Below are 22500 nucleotides of genomic sequence, written 5' to 3'. Positions count from 1 at the left end.
TGTATCTGTTATCATCTGAGCTCAAGCGATTGGACATCGGTATTGCAGCTCTCTCTGAGGTTCAGAGACCAGATTGCGGCAAGATCATGATGGGTGGTTACACCTAATATTGGAATGATCGCTCTGATGGTTACCATACTCAAGGAGTTGCTGTAGCTGTGTCCAATAAGCTGACCCCAATGATAATTGAGGTAACACCGGTCAACGAGCGTATTATGACACGAAGGATTCGTCACTCCTTCGGTGTCATTTCCCTGGTTTCTGTTTATGCTCCGACTGAGGCGAGTGATCTCACCGTGAAGGAAGGATTCTACGCCACGCTCGAGTCTGTGGTCGATCAGTCCCCCAGACGAGATATACTTCTAGTCTTGGGGGATTTCAATGCATTGACTGGAACTGATAGGGATGGTTATGAGGTGTGTGTTGGTCCCCATGTGTCAGGAACTATGAACGAGAATAGCACGAAGTTCCGTGACGTTGCAAGAAGTCATGGACTTAGGGTGGCCGGTTCATGGTTTCATCGCCCACAAGCTCATCGCTGGACTTGGTATTCCAACACTGGTGATGTGGCAAAGGAGATTGACCATGTCCTCGTTGATGGTCGCTGGAGGATGATCCAGAACTGCAGGGTTTAACGGAGTGCTCAGTTCCTCAATACTGACCACCGGCTTGAGGAAGCAACTCTGAAGTTGTACCTCAAATCCAGGAGAATGGTACTATCACAGCCTAGGCTGGATGTTGGCAAGCTCAAGGATGAGAGGGTAGCTGAAGAGTTTGTGAACAGGCTGAGTGGAGATTTGAGGAGTCTGGGTGCTTTGAGAGGTCCTGACGAGTTGTGGAGTGCCTTCAAGACCAACGTCCTTGATGTTGCCGGTCGATGTCTTGGAACTCACCTTTGGGCAAAGAAGAATTTTGTCTCTCAAGGGACACTGGATATCATTGACCAGAATCGCAGGACGAGGCTGAATGGCAGAGCTGAGCTGTTCAGCGAGCTGAGGTGTAAAATTGTGCGTGCACTAAGGGTGGACAAGGAGGCCCACGTGCGAGGAATCTGTGAGGGGGTAGAGCATCACCTGTGGTCAAGCGTTTCTCGTCCTGCTACAGGGGAATTCATGCATTGCGTTCATCCAAGCCCATCCCTCGGTGTACTGCAGTTTGAGCAGAGGGTGGTAGGCTCTTGACAGAGGAGTCCAAAGTGAAGGCCCGCTGGGCTGGTTACTTTGAGCGGTTGTACCAGGCTGATCCACCAGCTGTCGAGTTGGATGTCAGGGGTGTTATAATCCCTGTTGCTGAGCCTCCAATCAACTGTGGTCCACCTTCGCTTGTGGAAACAGGCTGCGGTGAACCAGGTCAAAGTTGATAAAGCTCTGGGGATCTGTGGCATCCATGCTGAACTTCTCAAGGCTGGTGGAAATGCTGTACTCATGTCGTTGCATGCAGTTCTGTGCTCTGCCTGGAACACAGGCATCATCCCAACTGACTGGAAGAGAGGCCTTGTTGTCCCTCTCTGGAAAGGGAAGGGTGATTACCAGGACTGCAACAACTACCTAGGGGTGACACTGCTCTTAGTGCCAGGTAAGGTCTTTGCTCAGATAATTCTTGATCAGGTTCACCACCATCTTCTTGAGCATCACAACCCAGAGCAGTCGGGCTTTACACCAAAGAGGTCAACAATTGCCCACATATCCTCGCTCTTGAAGTCCTCACCAAATGCATTATATGAGACTTTTGGCAGGAGCTGCTGGCAGGGTGAGGATGTCGGAGAGATCAAGCTGCGTGTATCATTTGGGAATGTCAAGATCTCTGACCTTGATTTCACAGATGATGCAGTTGTGTTTGCGGAGACATTGGATATCCTTACAGGGGCACTCACGGCGCTGAAGGAGGAGTCGGATCTACTGGGATTACAGGTTTCAACACTAAGATCCAGGCTTTCAATGACATATTGGATGCTGCTATCTTGTCTGTACCTGTTTGTGGTGAGGATGTTGAGGTCACGGAGAGATTCACTTACCTTGGCAGTGATATTCATGTCCCTGCTGGCTGTGAGCCAGAGGTGAATAGACGTCTGGGTCGGGCCTGGGGAGTCAGGGTTCACTGGATCCTGGGGTGTGCTGCTGTCGGTGTCTGTACAGGAGGATGAAAATCCTTGTCTTTAAGTCCCTGGTCCTTCCAGTCTTGCTCTATGGATATGAGACTTGGAATCTGACCAGGGATCTGAGATGGAGACTTAATTCCTTTGGTACCAGGTCTCTTCGGAGAATCCTGAGCTATCGCTGGTCGGACTTTGTGTCCAACGAGCGGTTGTTGAGAGAGACTCAAATGACATTTGTTACCTGCATAGTCCATGAGCATCAGCTGCAGCTGTATGGACATGTGGCTCGTTTTCCTGACGCTGATCCTGCTCACCAGATTCTCTCAGCATCTCGTGAGTGGAGGGGTCCATTGGGCTGACCACGTGCCTCGTATTTGCAGCAGGTTGATCAGCATCTCAAGGAGATGGGGATGGGCCTGGCATCTGCCTGGGGGATGGCCAGACGGAGGCCCCTGGAGTACCGGCGTAAAGTGGACGCAGCGATGTTCTGCTCTGGCGCATGCTCCCATACCTGCCCTGACCTGATTTCAGCAAAAGCAAAATCCTTCCCTTATGGGGAAAACTTTATTGTGGAATGTCCACCGTGCTCATAAAACAATTCTTACTTATTCACAAAGTTATGTTCTTCATCAGATTTCTGAAGTGATTGTACTTCCATGTTTCATACTTCCATTCTTCCTGAGACTGGGATATTGAAGTTTTTGTAAAATGTGCCAGTTGATTACTCTGCAGCGTTGTTGTGCCTTTGTGTGTGCAGTTGTTCTGACACGAGTTTGTTTTTTTATATCCCGAGACTTGTCCGATTGACTTAATCTGGCCATGTTTTTAAAGCCATTTTGTATAGTGTCCTTGATCTTGGGAATTTATTATGATTCGTTCTCCATCGTGGTTACCTCTTAATAACCACAACTACGAGTCTTTTTTGTATACTCCCTATCTGTCCAGCTCTTTTTAAAAATCTTCCTCTTCCATTGTCGTTCTCGCAATTGTCCGTGTATATTTGTTGATATTTTGTTTTATAATTCCCGCGGACAGTAGTAGTTCACAGTTCCAGACCCATGGGGACCAACACATGTCTCATAACCATCCCTATCAGTGCCAGTTGATGCATCGGAATTCCTCAAGACTAGAAGAATATCTCGTCTGGGGCACTGATCAACTAGACTCGAGTGCAACATATAATGCCTCCTTCACGGTGAGATCACTCGCCTCAGTCGGAGTATAAACAGAGACCAGGGAAATGACACCCAAAGAGTGACGAATCGTCAGTCTCATAATATGCTCATTGACCAGTTACCTCAATTATCATGGGCGTCAGCTTATTGGACGCAGCTACAGCAACTTCTTGAGCAAAGAAACCACCAGAGTGACCAGAGATCTGAAGCCACCCACCATGATCTCGCCATAATCCGGTCTCCGAACCTCAGAGAGGGCTGCAATACTGATGTTCAAACGCTGGAGCTCATATGACAACAGAGACAGGTGATCATCCTCTCTTTGAGTGAGGACATTCCAGGCACCCACCTGAAGGGACCGCCTCAGGTAAACCCGAGGAGACCACAGTCTGATGGACGACACTTCAGTACCAACCCGATACACACCACAACAACCCGACCCAGCAAGATTTCCCTGTGGTTTTCCTCCCATCATCAAAGAGTGGGGGTCACAAAGCCCTTCCCGAATCCCGTCATTCTGTGAGCTGCCCCGCGAAGGGCAGCTGCACAGGAGGTAGCCGACTCCCATGTGGTGGGTTCTTCTTCATTTTTTTTTTTGTGTGTTTGTGTACGTTGCAGAATGAAGTGTTTTATGGTGGCCAGAGTGCAAATCCTGCCACCAACCTCCAAGAAAGAGGTAACGCAACTGCAGGAGGATGTCTGCAGACACAGTTGGGTACTAGATATGGATGGCAGTTGGTTCACGAGGAGCTCTTCCATCCTTTGAGCCATTCGACAATTTTCTTTTTCCCTTGCACAAGTTGATTGAATTCTCGAGTGGAGTCATCGGATGCAATTGTAGAGAGCAATTTGTTACTTTAGCCAGAAGTTTTGAATCCCATCCGGGCCAGGGAGTTTGAAGTCTAGCGTTTTCGCTCGTTGCTTTGTAAGTTGTTCTTCATCGAATATCACTCGAGGAATTTCCTCTTGGTGCCGCTTTTTCTTTTCCAAGCTTCAGATCCATTCCAACTCCTTGTGTTCCATTGATGTTTTCATAAAGTTGTAGAATTTTCCTAATTAATTTTTTTGGGGGTGGATTCTGCTTCCGTTTTCCTAGTTCTCCGTAGAATCTTTTCTGGTTATTTTCATCCTCTCTCTCTTGTGAATTTTTTGATGTTGATACAAGTATGATGATAAAGTAAAAGTCTTATTGCAATGAGAACACACGTAGGGCTTCTCTCCTGCATGGATTTTTTGATGAAGTTTCAAATATCTCGACACGGCAAAGGCCTTATGACACAAAGAGCACTTGTATGGCTTCTCTCCTGTGTGAGTTTTTTTATGTTTACATAGAGCAGATGAACACGCGAACGCTTTGCTACACACAGGACACTTGTGAGGCTTTTCTCCTGTGTGGATGTTTTGATGTTTGTTTAAATAGGTCGATAAAGCAAAGGCCTTGCAACACAAGGAACACTTGTATGGCTTCTCCCCAGTATGCGTCCATTGATGAGTATTGAAATGCGTTGATTGAGAAAAGGCCTTGTGACATATTGAACACGTGAAAGGTTTCTCTCCCGTGTGCATTCTTTGGTGTATTTTCAATGTTGCCAAACGAGCAAATGTCTTGAAGCACGTGGAACACTCATGGGAGTTCTCCATTTGTTCGCGATCTCCATTCGCGGATTTATGTCGTGTGTGCACCGCTTGATGATCGTTCAAATGTGTTGGTCGTTTGAAGGCCTTATGACACGCAGAGCACTTGTACGGTTTGTCTTCGGTGTGTATTCTTCGATGTTTACATAACTGTGACGAATTGGCAAAATCCTTGCTACACACGGAACACTTGTATGGCTTCTCACCAGTGTGGATTATTTGATGTTTACACAAGTACAATGAAAGAGGGAAAACTTTGCTGCATAGAGAACACTTGAATGGCTTATCTTGTTGCTTAGGCTTCTCTGTGTGCATCCTTTCATGACTGTTTAAGGTTGCTTTCATAGCAAAGTCCCTATTACACACAGAGCACTTGTACGGTTTCTCTCCCGTGTGTATTCTTTGATGATTCTTCAAATTTGACAATTGAGTAAAGCATTTATGGCACACTGAACACTTGTATGGTTTCTCTCCAGTATGTATTCTCTGATGTTGATATAAATGATTTGATTGGGTAAAGGCCTTCGGACACAAAGAACACCGAAACGGCTTCTCTCCCGTATGCATTCTCTGATGTCCATGTAGGTTTGACAAACTTGTAAACCCCTTGTTGCACATGGAACACTTGTGGGGTTTCTCTCCGGTGTGTATCTTTTGATGTTTATATAAATGTGATGAACGAGCAAAGACCTTGTTACAGGTAGGACACTCGTATGGCTTTTCTCCAGTGTGTGTCCTTTGATGTATTTTTAATTCTGATAAAAATTCGAAAGCCTTGCTGCACACAGAACACTTGTGGGGTTTATCTCCAGAATGTGTTCTTTCATGTTTGTTTAAATGATTAGATTGCGTAAAGGCCTTCGGACACAAAGAACACTGAAACGGCTTCTCTCCCGTGTGCAGTCTCTGATGTCCATGTAGGTTTGACATACTAGCAAACACTTTCTTGCAGACGGAACACTTGTAGGGATGTGCTGCAGTGTGTATCCATCGATGAGTCCTCAACGTATTTTTTTGAGTGAATGCCTGGCTGCAAAGTGCACACTTGTAGGGCTTCTCTCCCGCATGCATTATCTGATGTTCATGGAGGTTTGACAAATCAGCAAACAGCTTGTTACACACAGAACACTTGTATAGCTTCTCTCGGGTGTGTATCCTTTGATGAGACTTTAACGTTCTTCTGTGAGCAAATACCTTGTTGCAAACGGTACACTTGAAGGGTTTCTCTCCAGTGTGTGTTATTTGATGACCTTTTAACGTTGTTCTGCAGGTGAAGTTCTTGTGACACAAAGAACAACTGAAGGGCTTCTCTCCGGTATGTATTCTTTGATGTTTTTTCAATCGTGATAAAACAGGAAAAACCTTGCTGCACACTGGACACTTATGAGACCTTTCCCCTGGGTGACCTATTTGATGTGTTTGCAAAGATGTTAAGGATGTAAATGTTTGATTACACAAAGAACACTTGTGTGGCCGCTTACTCCTTTGGTTCTGATTCGGTGTCTTCATACAACTTTTACAATAGTTGGACACACTGTCAAACTTATCATTGTCCTGACACAACGTCTGCGTCGTATCCTTGATGATCGAAACGTCCATGTAGAACAACTGTGAACACTTGGAACAAGACACCGACTTCAATTGTTTTCCTGTAAAGACAAATCCAAAATATCATGTTAACGAGAAAGCATCTGAAAATGCAAAGCCTGTCCGCGTGCACTTTGTACTCAAGCTAATCTTGCAAAAACTGACAGTTGAAGAAAAAATTGTACATTTTATTAATTCGTGTTCTCCACAATCTCATAATAAAGGTTTGTTGAAGATATGATGACAAAAGCTCAACTGGTAAAATGTTCCGGCCTGGACGCACACACACAATCTTAATGGTAAACAAGGATTTCGATTAAAACAGTTATGGCTGGTCTACCACTTCAACGCTGACATCATCCTTACAATCATTCATTCCCCCATTGGGAGTAGAATGAGACGTGCCAAGTTTAACGTTTTTCTGATCAGTGGTTTCAGAGATTATAATGCTTAAATTTTTGGTGTTCAATCAAAGATGGCTGCCACATCACGTGACCTATGACGTCACACTTATTATTACAATTTTCTCCATGAGCTCCTACCCTGGAAATTTTGTGTCTATCAGGCAAGTGGTTGTTGAGAAGAAAAAAAAATGTTACAAAACAACAGCAAAAACAAAAAAGGCCAAAAAAGGTTCAAACTTCCTCCTTCACTCTGCTCTCTCATGTCGAGCTTTCTCTCTGACCGCTCTATCTCCGTAATTGTTGATGGTTCAACATCTCCCCCCTTCCCTATCAACAGCGGTGTACCTCAGGGTTCCGTTCTGTCTCCAACACTCTTCCTTCTTTTTATCAATGACCTTCTTTCTTCCACAAATAACCAAATGCACTCGTATGCTGAAGACTCAACATTACATTCCTCCATGTCTTTCCCATCTGCCCCATCTTCCCTCACTCGATCTACATCTCGTTTCATCACAGCCACCTCTTTAAATTCGGATTTGGACAAGATCTCTCAGTGGGGTAAATGTAATCAAGTTAAGTTTAATCCTTCAAAAACTCAATTTCTTCTCATCTCTCTCTCTCTCTCTTGAAAACTCCCGTCAACTCTCCAATCTCCTTTGAAAGCTCGACAATTACACCATGTGATACAATAAACCTACCATGTATCACTCTAACATCAAATTTATCCTGGAATCCACACATTACTCAAACCAGCTAAGTCTTCCTCAAAGAAATTAGGAGTCCTGTTCAGATGTCGAAGATTCTTCTCCTCTGAACAGTTGTTCCAACTATATAAAGGATTGATTCGTCCTTGTATAGAGTACTGCTCTCACATCTGGGGGGGGGGGGGGGAGTTCCAGCTCCACATACTTACTGGACAGAATTGAATCCAAAGTTATTTGACTTGTCAATTCCACTAATGTGACCTCAAAACTCGACACGCTCAAATTACGCAGCAAAGAAGGCTCTCTTTCTCTTTTCTACAGCTATTACTTTGGTTTCTGCTCACAATAACTTGCTGCTTGGGTACCTCCACCATTAGTGAGACCAAGGAATACTCGACAAGCCACTACATCACATGATTATTGTGTGGCCATTGGCAATTCAAGGGTGGGCCATTACGATGTTTGTTTCTTCCCCTCCACTGCCAAACTCTGGAACTCTTTACCTTGTCATGTCTTCCCAAACACTTATGACCTCCTTTTCAAAAAGCAGATTTTTTTACTTTCTCAAAAACTCTTAGTCTATTCTCTTTTCTTACTTTTCTATTCATGCAGTTCTTTTATTTAAGCTTTAGCCTCGATGAGGACTATTCAGTCTGTGCCTGTAGCCTTCAACATAATAAATAAATAAATAAATAACAATAACAATCGAACCATGTGTCCTGAAGCTCACCTGGATTGGGAGCAACAGTCACTCAAACTCCCCACAGACTCCCTTCGACGCTACTTTTTTTTATTCCGTGAGCAAACAGTACATCATGGGTGATGAAGGTTTCATTGAAATTGTGTGTGTGATTTTGGTGAAGAGAACAAATACCTCTTCTGTGGGGGCTCAAACCTCCCACAGACCCCTCCCACACCCCAGACCCTGATCTTTTTTTTAATGCCGTGAACAAACTTTGGTACATTACGCGTGATGAAAGTTTTGGTCAAGTTTCATCAAAATTGTGTGTGTAGTTTCAGAGAAGAGAGCAAATACCTATTTTGGAGGGGTTAACCCCACTCCCTCACAAACCCCCTTAATGAGCACAGATTTTGATGCGGTCAATACATCTTTGTTCGGCATCAGATATGAAGCTTGTGGCCAAGTTTCATCAAACTCGTGTTTTTGGTTCAAGCGATAATGACTGAAGTGTTTACGGCCTCACTCTCACTCACTCACCTACGGACACTGCTCGATCACCTAAGCTCTCCTGACTGAAGTCCAGGTGATCTAATAATAATGAAAATTATTTCAACAAAATTATGAATGCTTCTTCTCCATATTCTCAGAATAAAGCTTAGTTGAAAATTTGATGACAAAATCTCAAATGACAAAACCGTTGCGTGGGATGGACTAATAAATCTCGATTTCTGCGAAACTGTTGCATAATTTAAGCTTTTTTGCTGTAATTAGATCAAATATTGTTCTTCTGTCTAAACTTCCTTCAGGGGGAAGCTTCATATTAAGCATTAAAAAAAAAAAAAAACTTCACAATATCAGACCTTGTGAAATAAGCAATCCAGGTATTGAGCACGATACACAAACAACACAAGTGGGAGTCATGTAATCTTTCTTGATAGTGTGAAGTAATCCATGATCTACACAATTTAATAGTAACACTTCGGAGGAATCCGTGAACACAGATTCCTCTGAGCCGAGGACATAACACCCCTGCAGATTCCAAAACGGCTTCATACTTTACTGCGTTCACTTAATCCTATGAATCCTCGAGGTTTACCCAAACTAAGCCGAACTTGGTGGTGCAACGTGTGGTAGGCTGGGGAGGGTGGGGGGCAAAAGGTAAGAAAATGTCTCATAATTAAAATTGGCTTTCTACATAAAGAAATACGGGGATAAGGATAGACAAGACGCGATGAATAAAACAGACAAACCAAGCAGTTGACGGCACAGCTAGTAATGAGGTGACATGCAAACTTATGTACAAGGAGAGAAATAACCCTCTATGGTGCCAAACACAAATACCAGGACAACAATAGTGAATGAGTGAGGACTTGAGCAAGGCATGAGCTGCTTTTGTGTCTGGTGTGGCCTGTGCTTGGCCCTCAAGTGCTCACAGCAATATATAACAGAGAAGTGTGAAGTGCAAACCTATTAACTTTAAAGGATACATCTGTTCAGGTGTTGATTTGGGGTTAGGGATAGGTTAGCGTTTAGAATTTAGATTATAATAACCAACCCTCAACAGATGCCTCCTGTTATATTCGCCTGAGCTTGGCCTTCGAGTGCTCACAGCAGTATATAAGAGAAGTGAGAAGCACCAACCAATTGCATTGAAAGAATATATGTGTTGAGGTCTTGGTTATCACTTCTGATTTTAGGCAAAAAAAAAAAAAAGACAAAATTTGGATTTTTTTTGGAAAAAAACTTAAAACAATCCAACAATTGCTCAATAGTACCTTCGCCTTTGTTGCTCCATGAAAGGTGATATTAAATTATCCCCAACACCATTCCTTCGTGGGTGTAAGGAGGTGTTTTGGCCCCTACAAAAAATAGAAATAAATCCAAATTTGACTTCCTCAAAATGTCAGCAGCATTAGAACAGAAACGGGCAATGCTGGGTACCCAGGCTCGTATCATGTAATTTTAAGTCGAAGGAACTTTGTCGAAAATATGAACGATTTAAAAAAGCTCACGACTTGCAAAATCGAAGATATTTCAAGTTTATTGGTCAGTTGATTTTGTTATTCTGTCTATCTGTCTGTTTATCAAATACAGGTCACAATTATAAACCGATCGTCAAGAAACTTCACCAAATTGTAGAGGTAGCCACAACTGAGAAGCCTGTTGATGTTGAGGTCAAAGGTCATCCTGAGGTCAAATTTCTAAAATTATCATTTTTCATCCGGTTGACTTGAAATTGGAACAAGATTTGCATATTGTGTCACTGGATTGGGAAACCAACTATTTTTGAGGTCAAAAGGTCAAAGTTCTAAATTCATCCATTTCAATCTGAAAAATCATAAATTTTCATCTGATTGACCTGAACTTTGATTAAGATTGTCAATTTTAATCTTAATGAAATAGACAACTTGATGTATCCATAGCAACTTTTGGAGGGCGGGGTGGATTTTGCAAGTATCATGCTCTGCACGACATCTTTTTCTTGTTTATCCATCTTTTGGTATAACCCTTTTCAAAATGTGATTTCCACAAGTAAATGCTGACAATATAACCAACCTCAAATGTTGGCTTTCTCGAGTTAGTCTCCATTTCATATTCTAATTACCCCCACCACCAAAGGTGGACAGTGGTTATGTTTTCACCCCTCTCTAATTGTCTGTTTGTTCCTTGCAAAATCTATGATTCACAAATATATTGGTTGGTCTGGTCTGTTATTCTGTCTGTTTGTCAATTGCCGACAGGCCACATTTTTACTCCGATCTTCATGAAACTTAACCATTTGGGAGAAAACGGAAAAACACAGGTAGATGGTGAACCCTCGTTGAGGTGAAGCCTCAGTCGACCCATGTATGTCTATTAACAATTTATTATTGGACCTTGACTACATCCATTAATTATGTCTATTAATTACAGATTATTGGAACATACATGGCCAGTCAAAAATTTTAGAACACCCTCATTTTTCAGTTTTTACTGAAATTAAGTAGTTCAAGTCCACTGAAATGGTACAAAGCAAAGTGGTAAACTGCCAAAGGTTAACAAAAAAAAAGTTTAGGTAACCAAAAACTGAAAAATGATGTAAATTTCAGAGTTGTTAGAAAGGCCCTTTTCAGGGAACAAGTAATGGGTTAGCAACTGCAGCTGTTCTGCAGCAATGGAAGTAAATTAAGACTTGAAAGTTGATGCAAACAATTCCTACAGGTGTCCCAACTTTTGTTGATCAGTTACAAACCCTCTGTCTGTATAAAAGCAGTGTTGGAACAGACTGTGTTGCTACACCCTCTGAAGCATTATTTGGACAATATTGCACTGCAGGAAGTAGTATCAGGTCAGGTATGGGAGCATGTGCCAGAATAGCGCGTCGCTGTGTCCACTTTCCGCCGGTACTCCAGGGGCCTCCGTCTGGCCATCCCCCAGGCAGATGCCAGCCCCATCCCCATCTCCTTGAGATGATGGTCAACCTGCTGCAACCACGAGGCATGTGGTCGGCCCACTGGCCTCCTCCACGCATGAGACTCCCTCGGTGAGAGAATCTGGTGAGCAGGATCAGCGTCAGGAAAATGAGCCACATGTCCATACAGCCACAACTGACGCTCAAGGACTATGCAGGTAACAAATCTCATCCGAGTCTCTCTCAGCAACCACTCATTGGACACAAAATACGACCAGCGATAGCCAAGGATTCTCCGAAGAGAACTGGTAGCAAAGGAATTAAGTCTCCGTCTCAGATCCTTGGTCAGAGTCCAAGTCTCGCATCCATAGAGCAAGACTGGAAGTACCAAGGACCTGAAGACTAGGACTTTCGTCCTCCCGCACAGGTACCGGCAGCGCCACAACCCATGATCCAGTGAATCCATGACTCCCCAGGCCCGACCCAGACGTCTATTGACCTCTGACTCAAGGCCAGCAGAGACATGAATATCACTGCCAAGGTAAGTGAATCTCTCCACAACCTCAACATCCTCACCACAAACAGACACAGACAGGAAAGCAGCATCCAAGATGTCACCGAAAGCCTGGATCTTCGTTTTGACCCAAGAAACCCGTCATCCCAGTGGCTCTGACTCCTCTTTCAGCACCTCGAGGGCCCCCAAAAGGATGTCTAAAGTCTCCGCAAAGATGACTGCATCATCTGCAAAATCAAGGTCCGAGATCTTGACATTCCCAAACGAAGCACCGCAGCTTGACCTCTCCGACATCCTCCCTAAAATCCAGTCCATACAAGTGCTGAAAAGTGTGAGGGCCAGTACACACCCCTGACGAACTCCAGTAACAACTGAAAATAAGTCAGAGATGGTACCACCACACTTCACAGCACTCTCAGTACCAGAGTAGAGTTCAGACATCAGATCGATCAGTTTTGGTGGCACCCCTCGAAGACCAAGAATCCTCCAGAGGACATCCCGATTCACTGAATCGAACGCTTTACAGAGATCAACATAGGCTGCAAGCAGCCCCTGCCGAAACTCTCATCTGCGTTCGGTGAGGACACGAAGGGCAAGGATACGGTCAATCGTTGACCTCTTTGGTGTAAAGCCTGACTGCTCTGGACGCTGGTGCTCAAGCAGATGGTGGTGAACCCTATCAAGAATAATCCGAGCAAAGACCTTGCCCGGCACTGAGAGCAGCGTCACCCCTCGGTAGTTGTTGCAGTCTTGGCGATCACCCTTCCCTTTCCAGAGAGGGAAAACAAGGCCCCTCTTCCAGTCAGTTGGGATGATGCCTGTGTTCCAGGCAGAGCACAAAACTGCATGCAACGACATGAGTTCAGCATTTCTACCAGCCTTGAGAAGTTCAGCATGGATGCCACAGATCCCTGGAGCTTTGCCCCGTTTCAACTGGTTCACCGCAGCCCATGTTTCCAGAAGCAAAGGTGGACCACAGTTGATTCGAGGGTCAGCAACAGGGATTGTAACACCCTTGACGTCCAACTCGACAGCCGGGGGATCAGCCTAGTATAACCGATCAAAGTAACCGGCCCAGTGGGCCTTCACTTCAGACTCCTCTGTCAAGAGCCTACCACTCTCTGCTCGAACTGCAGTGCTCCGAGGGATGGGCTTGGATGAACGCAATGCGCAAATTCCCCTGTAAGCGGGACGAGAATCACCTGTCCACAGGTGATGCTCTACCCCCTCACAGATTCCTCGCACATTGGCCTCCTTGTCCACCCTCAGTGCACGTACAGTTTTACGCCTCAGCTCCCTGAAGAGCTCAGCTCTGCCATTCAGCCTGGCCCTGCGACTCTGGTCAATGGTATCCAGTGTCCCTTGAGAGACAAAATTCTTCTTTGCCCTGCGGTGAGCTCCAAGGCATCCACCGGCAACATCAAGGACGGTGGTCTTGAAGGCGCTCCACAACTCTTCAGGACCCCCCAAAGCACCCAGACCCCCCAAGTGTCCACTCAGCCTGTTCGCAAACGCCTCAGCTACTCTCTCATCCCTGAGCTTGCCAACATCCAGCCTCGGCTGGGATGGTGCCATTCTCCAGGATTTAAGGTGCAGCTTTAGAGTTTCTACAACAAGCCTGTGGTCAGTATTGAGGAACTGAGCACTCCGGTAGACCCTGCAGTTCTGGATCATCCTCCAACGACCGTCAATGAGGACACGGTCAATCTCCTTTGCCACACCGCCAGCGTTGAAATACCAAGTCCAGCGATGAGCTTGTGGGCACTGAAACCATGAACCAGCCACCCTAAGTCCATGACTTCTTGCAAAGTCAAGGAACTTAGTGCTATTCTGGTTCATAGTTCCTGACCCATGGGGACCAACACACACCTCATAACCATCCCTATCAGTTCCAGTCGATGCATTGAAATCCCCCAAGACTAGAAGTGTATCTCGTCTGGGGCACTGATCAACCACAGACTCGAGTGTGGCGTAGAATGCATCCTTCACGGTGAGATCACTCGCCTCAGTCGGAGCATAAACAGAGACCAGGGAAATGACACCTAAGGAGTGACGAATCCTTAATCTCATAATACGCTTGTTGACCGGTGTTACCTCAATTATCATTGGGGTCAGCTTATTGGACACAGCTACAGCAACTCCTTGGGTATGGTAACCATCAGAGCGACCAGACCAATAGTAGGTGTAACCACCCACCATTATCTCGCCGCAATCCGGTCTCCGAACCTCAGAGAGAGCTGCAATCCCGATGTCCAAACGCTTGAGCTCAGATGATAACAGAGACAGGTCATCAGCCTCTCTTAGGGATAGGACATTCCAGGCACCCACCCGAAGGGACCGCCTCAGGTTAACCCAAGGAGACCGCCGTCTGGTGGACGACACCTCAGCACCACTCCGACACACTCTCCCGCAATCTGACCTAGGGATGTGACCCCGTGGTTTCCCTCCTATCATCAAAGATTGGGGGTCCCGAAGGCTTTTCCCCAATCCCGTCATCCGGTGAGCTGCCCTGCGAAGGGAAGCTGCACAGGAGGTACTCCCACGGAGTGGGTTTTCAGATTTTTTTGCGTTTTTGCGTTTTGCGGAATGAAGGGTTTTATGGTGGCCGGAGTGCAAATCCTGCCACCAACCTCCTCATAAAAAGTAACCCAACTGCAGGAGGACGTCCGCAGACACAGTTGGGCACTAGATATGGATGGCCTTGGCTCACAATGAGCTCCTCCGCCCTTTGACAGGTTTTGTTTTTAATCCTGCTGGGTGTCCATATCCAAACACCCTCCTCACCAGAAAACCTGGTGGGGGAGATGGTTTAGTTGCCGACAACCCAACCATGGAACAGGTTAGTACAGGTTTACATGGTTCCTGCAGCAGGTCACAGATCGAACCTGACCTGACATTGCTATCATAATGGTGAGAAAAAGACAATTAACACAGGAAGACAGACAGACCATGATAACCCTTAAAAGTGTAGGTCTTTCCTTTGGAGAAATTGCAAATGAAGCCAAGGTGTCAGTGAGTCCAGTTTCCTACACCATCAAAAGGCACTTGGAAACTGGAGGAAACTCTGACAGGAAGAGGTCAGGCACACCAAAAGCCACAACACAATCAGAAGATAAGTTTCTGAGAGTCAACAGCTTGCGTGATAGGCGGCTCACAGGACAGCAGCTTCAAGCACAGCTTAACACTGGTTGAAGTAAGGAAGTCTCAGTTTCAACTGTGAAGAGAAGACTTCGAGCTGCAGCTTTGACAGGTCGAGTGGCAGAAAGAAAGCCATTGATAAGATGGCAAAATAAGAAAATGAGGCTTGCCTGGGCCATGAAGCACCGCCAGTGGACAACTGAAAACTGGAAAAAGGTCTTATGGACCTATGAATCAAAATTGGAAATCTTTGGTTCATCACGCAGGGTTTTTGTATGCCGTTGAGTAGACGAAAGGATGGTTCCTCAGTGTGTGACACCAACTGTCAAATATGGAGGAGGAAGCATGTGATCTGCGGCTCTTTTGCTGGATCCAGAGTCGACGACTTGCACAGAGTGACTGGCACCCTGAACCAAAAGGGCTACCACAGCATTTTGCAGCAGCATGCAATATCCTCTGGTCTATGCCTAGTTGGTCAGGGGTTCATCCTACAGCAAGATAACGACCCTAAACATACCTCCAGGCTATGTCAGAACTACCTTCGAAGAAAAGAACAAGACAGTAGGCTTCAAATCATGGAATGGCCAGCACAGTCTCCAGACGTAATCCCCATTGGGATGAACTGGACAGAAGGGTGAAAGCAAAGCAACCTACAAGTCCAACACATTTGTGTGAACTTCTGCAACAGTGTTGGGAAGAACTTAACGAACAATATTTGATTTCCATTGTAGAAAGAATGCCACTAGTATGTTCGGCTGTTATATCTGCAAAAGGTGGCTACTTTGATGAGTCAAAAATTTAGATTCAATTTTGTTCAACAAAACGATTCCATGATTTATTTTTGATCTGCATTGTTTATTTGTTCTATGCTTTAATTCCAGAGTACATTCAAACATTAAACTGCTTAAATTTCATTAAAAACTGGAAAAATGGGGGTCTTGTAAAATTTTTGACCGGTAGTGTACTATTACGTAGAAGGGAGGGCAGGTCTGTAGCTAGACTGTGGTAAGCGAAGTATGGTCCATGTGTTTCGAGGAGGTTTTATTGCCATGTAACAGGGAGGGACCTGTCAGAGTTGTTTTGTTACACATGACATTGAGGAGGCAGCATATGTAATTTGTTGATGGGATAATCAGGGTAAAAATTGGTATATGTAAACACCTCTTGTTTGTGAGCGGGACCAGGTGAGGACTTCCCATCACAGAGGAGCACGTGTCATGTGTGCGAAAAGGCCGTCATGATCTCTCTGGCTAGTGTGTGCCAACCGCAGTGGCATAATACGCTGTAGGTCTGAGAATAAGGGAAAGACATTTTTATTTGGACCACCCTGTGGGTAGTACGGCTTGGAGAAGGACTCTGCCCAAGAAGAATGAGAAGCAAGGAGAACTGAGACCGGGAGGAAGGGCTTTGAGAGGAGAGAACAGAGACTCCAGAACTCCCGGGGAAAGAAAAGGACGAAGAGATGTTGAGAGGTTGGACACCAGAGATCCTGGGGTGCAGAAGGAGAGAAGGAGGGTCACGACGGCTGGTTCGGGATACAAGTTCCGAGGTGCTGATCATCATTGGCTTATGTTGTCGCTGGTTTACTTTGTTGTGGTTTCCAGAACAGGCTGCATTATCGCCTTCCACCCTGTATATCATAGTCAAAGGAAAGTCTTCACCTGCAATTTTAATGGTTGTACAAGTGTGATCTGCGGTGCCTAATGTGGGTTAGGTTTTATTTATTTATTATTTCCCTGTAAATACAGTGGCCTGCAAAAGCATTCACCCCCTCCAAAGTTTTCAAACTTATATGCCACCTGAGCTTATCTCAAATGCTTCAAATCAACCTTAATATACAGTCTTCACAAAATACCCCAAAATGATAAAGCTAAAAAAATTCAGATAAAATGTAAACCAGTAAGATGAACAGGGAAAATCAGATGATTCATAGTAACATAAGTATTCAAACCCTTTGCCTAATTAACCCAAAATCACTTCTGGAGCAAATTATTTGTTTGAAAGGTTAGAAAATAAGTAATAGGTTTCACCTGTGTGTAATGAATGGTTTCACTTAACAATTAAGCTCCCCCACATATCTTAGGACTTTTAAGGTACAACTCACGTGCTCAACCAACAAGGTACTGTACAGTGCCGATACAAAGTCTACACCCCGTATCAAAATTTTCACCTTTTGTTGCCTTATGGCCTGGAATGAAATTTCATTTAATCAGACGTTTTCCATCTTTTTTTTAATTTTTTGTATATTGTCAAGGTTCCTATGACAGCAAACATACAGCAAAATGTGGGGGGGGGGGCATGAGACAAGAGGGGTGGGAGAGGGAAGGACAAAACAATGGGGAACAGAGACATGAGGAGATCTGTGGAAGGGAGAGGGATGGGGCGGGGAACACGGGGAATACAAGATGGACACTACAGGGACTTTCAGGAAGGAAAGCAGAGAATTTGAAGGAAGTGGGTTTGGGGTGGATTTACGGAGGGAGAAAATATCAAGGATTTGGATGGGGGAAGATAAGAGGTGGTGGTGAACAGCTGTTTTGAAGGCCTGGAGGGAAGAATGGGATTGAACAGAGTGAGGGAGTTTATTCCAAAGGCGGGAAAAAAGAGGAATAAAATAGTGAAGGTGAGCAGTGATTCGTGATTTTGGTAGTTTTACCAGAAGGGGGTTTCTGTCAGACCTTGAGTGCCGTGCGGAAATATGGGGGTGGGGGGGGACAAATCACAGACAGAGCAGGGGAGGCGAGACCGGAGAGGAAACGGTAGAAGACAGAAAGACCACCGACCTGCCTGCAGTGAGTGAGTGAGAGGCCCAAAGCCTCAGCCTCACCGTGGGAGATACCAATGATCCTAAATGCCTTCGTTTCCAGAGCGTGAAGCCGAGAAAGGTGAGAGGCAAGAGGACCAGCCCAGAGGGGAGAGCTCCATCAGGCTGTGGAAGAAAGCTTTGTATGTGGTCAGTGTGGTGTAGTCTGCGGGCCTACGGGGAGGGGCATGATGATGATGCATGATGGGCGTGATGATGGGAGGAGTGGTCGTGGTGGTCATCGTATCTGCAAAGGATATAAGGTGTGCGCGCCGCCTGAGGCGTTGTAGGAATGCAGTGGTCGAACACGGCTCGTGCGTGCGCATACGTAATAAAGGAGAGCCGCCGGGCCGAGTACGCCCGCGCTCGCACCTGTACAACACAGCCCGGCTCGACTGTCCTTCCGCTCGTGTCTGCCTGCTATGCATCTTCCATTTCAGTACATTACAGTCAGGAGCTCAGTTGGGCCGAGGAAGGACTTTGCACAACGGAGGATTCCCAGTCGGCAACTGGCTTTGGCGTCCAGCTTGGAGATGTGGCTTTCCCAGGAAAGATCATGTCAGATAGTGAGACCCAGAAGCTTGAATGAAAGGACTTCTTTCAGTGGATTGTTGAGAAAGTAGATGGGGCGGGGGCCAGAGGGTCCTTTTGGAGAGACATAGAGAGAGTGTGAGATTTGTCAGGATTGAAAGACATGTTCCACATGTTAGACCAGTTTGAGATTTTACCCAGATTTGCAGACAGCGAAGAAGCTGCTGCTTGGGAGAAGGCTGATTGGTCTGTACTTGCAGGGGTGGCATGATTAGCAAAGAGATAAAGAGGATTTTCCAGAGAGTCGGAGAGATCATTGATGAAAACCAGAAAAGAACAGGGCCCAGAACACTGCCTTGAGGAACTCCAGCCTTGATAGGAACAGGGGATGAGAGAACTCCATTAAGGGCCACACGTTGGCTGTGATACGAGAGGAATCATATCTCGATCATATCTTCCCGTGATGAGGCTGAGACTTTGGGTCTCTCACTCTCTCACCGCAGGCAGGTCAATGGTCTTTCTGTCTTCTACCGTCTCCTCTCCAGCCTCGCCCCCCCCACCTCCCCCCACCTAAGTTCTATCTGAGATATTGTTGCGGAAATGGGCCCTTAGCGGGTTACTAAATATAGGATTAGCTCAGATTCTCCCTTAAATGCATGTTTAGCCAGGTTGTTTGGTAATCGGCATTACATGTGTGTCGGGAGGTGTAGCAGGCTGTCTAGTGTTTGTACAGTGGTGGTGTACCGAGAGGTGTCTTCTTTTTTTCCTTCCCCCCTTGTAACGAGCCCCCACCCAGCGCCCTGACAGTCAGTCAGCAAGACATGCCAGCAACCGATTGGCGGAGAGCTGTTGCAAACTCGAATGATGGACCAATCACGTGTCCCCGGGGTGGTCGAAAAGGCCCGCCCCGAAAGGCAAGGTAGAAACTGCTTGGTCTGTCGGCGATCTGCGTTATGAGGAGTGGATTGGTCGGCTGTTCCTCCTCGGCCATGGATCCAGCCTGCAGGTCATCCACAGGTTCATCCTGAATCCAACCACGGAGTCTCTGACTGTCCTTACTCCCTGCACGGCTCGATGTTGTCTTTTCATCCCATCGATCCACCTGCAGAGTCCAACACCCAGATTAGGCCTAGTCTGGTGTACAGGCCAGGCCTGGATTCGCATACTGGACCTTGTGAGAAACCAGCTGGAACACACCATAGATCTTTCCCTCCTGTGCCATCGACCTTATAGGGGCTGGATGCGCCGAGGCTGGTGCGTGAGCGGTGCCGACAAAAGGACGTCGTCGCCGCCATCTTGCCACGCTGCATGCTCGAGCGATGCCAATAGGAGTACGAGCGCCATCTTGCCATGCTGCATGCTCGAGCTGGGTGCTCGAATCCGACACCATCGGCTTGTCACGAGCCGCATTAGTGCCTTCGACACTTTTCCTCTCGTCCATAAGGCACCACCAAGTACTCCGTGTCTTGTGTGCATGTTGTCCAGGCCGAAGGCTTATTTTGCTCAGGCTCCCTTCGAAACCCGTATCCGTACCTCCCTATGTAAGAGCGGGTTATAGATCAATTATAATGTTCGTGAATGCTTTGCTTGTGTCGTGTTCCCCGATATGTCCCTAATAAATCTGGCTGAGTTATACGAGATTTGCCGCTTTGAATTTATTCGTGCTGCGCTGAAGAACAATCGCTCGATTTGTATTTAAAACCAAACTGGTTACGGACTGGCAGACTTCGCTCGGTCTCTGACAAACCCAGTCTGGAGCCGGGGTCTATATCACCAACTGGCAAGGCCCAAGTGTACTTTGGTATCGTGATCTGAGGCACGTGACCCGAGACCTGTGCCGAACTAGCCGGCGTTATAACCCCTGAGACGGCGGTGCGGTTAAGTGCCATCGAATCTGCAACAATATGACACCCCCCATATTTATACAGGGCACTCAATGTCCACCAGCAACCCCCTTCTGGTAAAACTACCAAAATCAAGAATCACTGCTCACCTTCACTCTCCCATTCCTCTTTTTTTCTGCCTTTGGAACAAACTCCCACACTCTCTTCAATCCCACTCTTCCCTCCAGATCTTCAAAACAGCTGTTCACCACCATCTCTTATCTTCCCCCATCCAAGTACACAATCTTTTCTACCTCTGCTAATCCACACCAAACCCACCTCCTTTAAATTCCCTCCTTTCCTTCCTTAAAGTCCCTGTTGTGTAAGGACCTGGAATGTCCATTTTGTTTACCCTGTGTACCCTGCCCCATCCCTTTCCCTTCCACAGATCTCCTCATGTCTCCATTCCCCACTGTTTTTTCCTTTCCTCTCGCACTGCTCTTGTCTCCTGCTCCCCTTGCTGTACGTTCTGTGTGTTAGCCCTCATACGAGCCTTGACAATGTACACAAAAAAAAATTATAGCATGGTAAATCAGAGGTTTTATAGTGCAGGATGGTAAGTTGGTGTTTTCAAACTTTAACTTAATGTGTCTCATTAACCCGAAGGAACAGATATAAAAAGTCTGTTAAACATGCTTGGTACATTTTAGTCACTCGCTCTCAATGTGTAGTTTATATAAAGAAGTCTGTGTGAGCACACACTGTTTAAAGAGATTGGTCTATCGACACGATGTGGAATTGAATGATTTTATCATAGAGAGGATTCATAAAACATCGAGGAGTGCAGAGTGTCCTGTGCCTGCGTCCGATTACCTTTGAGCAGTTGAGCATCGTCGCTGGGGTCTTTGGAAGGAGAATCACAAGGTTCCTGCTTTACGCCCTCATTGCTCAAAACATCCTGGATAATCTGAAGAAAGTTTCTTTGGGAATTCTCTGCCTTCAAGAGATGAGCTTCATCTGCAAATGATAAATTTTATTACGAGGAAGAAAACAAAAACATGTTATTTTTTTCCAAATTTGAATTGTCAAACTTTTGTTGTGGGAAAATGAGTTTTCTGGACCAATTTCCCAACCAACACCTTTCCCCCAGTGGAACACCGCTCCACCAAACTGACATGTCCTTCAGTTCACCAATCAAGGATAAAGCTGTCATTCACCATATACCCATAAAACTTAAACTTGGGGAATATGTTCAGTCGAAATTCACCAAAAGCTAATTTGGAAGTTTATTAATCATGCACACCCCTTACATTTTTACGAAACCATGCTGGGTAAAGACAAAAATCAAAATTAACATTTGGGGATTTCTCGTAAAGAAAGAGTTACCATGATTATGTTATACCACCAGGTCTTCTTAAACAGTGTGACGTCGACACTATCATTCTCGACTTGTGTCATGCAGCAATAATGGAAGAAGATAGACCAAAACAATGACTGATCTTTAAATATGGTTCCCATTCCAAAATCACGAGATGTCGGTCTTGGCAGCTTATCGTGGTTTTCGCTCAATCCCAAGAGTTGCCAAGATCTACAAACAAATGATTTTCAACCAAATCCGTCCTGCTCTTGATAAATACCTGAGGCGAAAACCAAAATTGATTTCAGGTCGAAAGGACAACCGTTGTGACACATTCTTGTCCTGCGAAGACTAATTGAAGGAATTTGTGACAACAACCTTTCTGTAACAATGACATTCATCGACTTTCGAAAAGCCTTGGACTCCATCCATCGTGCCTGGATTATAAAGATCCTATCTGCATGTGCAATCCACGATCAACTTGTGAAGGCAATTTCCAATGTGTCTAGGGACACATATACCAAGATACTCTCACCCGATGGAGAAACAGAGCTTTGCCAAATTCTAGCCGCAGTACTGCAGGGAGACACCCTTGTCCCTCACCCACTTGATTCCACACTCAGAGACGCCATCAAGGGCAAAGCGGAGGAATTGCGGTTCC

At 45.6% G+C, this 22500-nt stretch overlaps 1 protein-coding gene across 2 annotated transcripts in view; it reads right to left on the bottom strand.

Moving 5' to 3' along the window:
• The window catches only part of LOC147009083 (uncharacterized), a 124476-nt gene that overhangs the window by 1475 nt on the left and 100501 nt on the right, over positions 1-22500 (bottom strand). The window contains exons 8-9 of one of the 2 annotated variants that reach the window (XM_085862669.1): positions 21356-21499; positions 1-6554 (exon numbers count right to left, since the gene is read on the bottom strand). The exon at positions 1-6554 is cut by the window's left edge and continues 1475 nt beyond it. In XM_085862669.1, coding sequence (XP_085718795.1) covers positions 4363-6554; positions 21356-21499 — 2336 coding nt within the window. In that variant the 3' untranslated portion in view covers positions 1-4362. Of the gene's footprint in view, positions 6555-6621; positions 9418-21355; positions 21500-22500 lie in introns of those variants that run through there. The other variant, XM_085862670.1, reaches the window with a different exon arrangement.

This window comes from Eptatretus burgeri, chromosome 17 (genome assembly GCF_056783735.1).
Source record: "Eptatretus burgeri isolate ZD-2024b chromosome 17, Ebu_testis_v1, whole genome shotgun sequence".
Lineage (NCBI taxonomy): Eukaryota > Metazoa > Chordata > Myxini > Myxiniformes > Myxinidae > Eptatretus > Eptatretus burgeri.
This window is presented reverse-complemented; position numbering and strand designations above follow the sequence as displayed.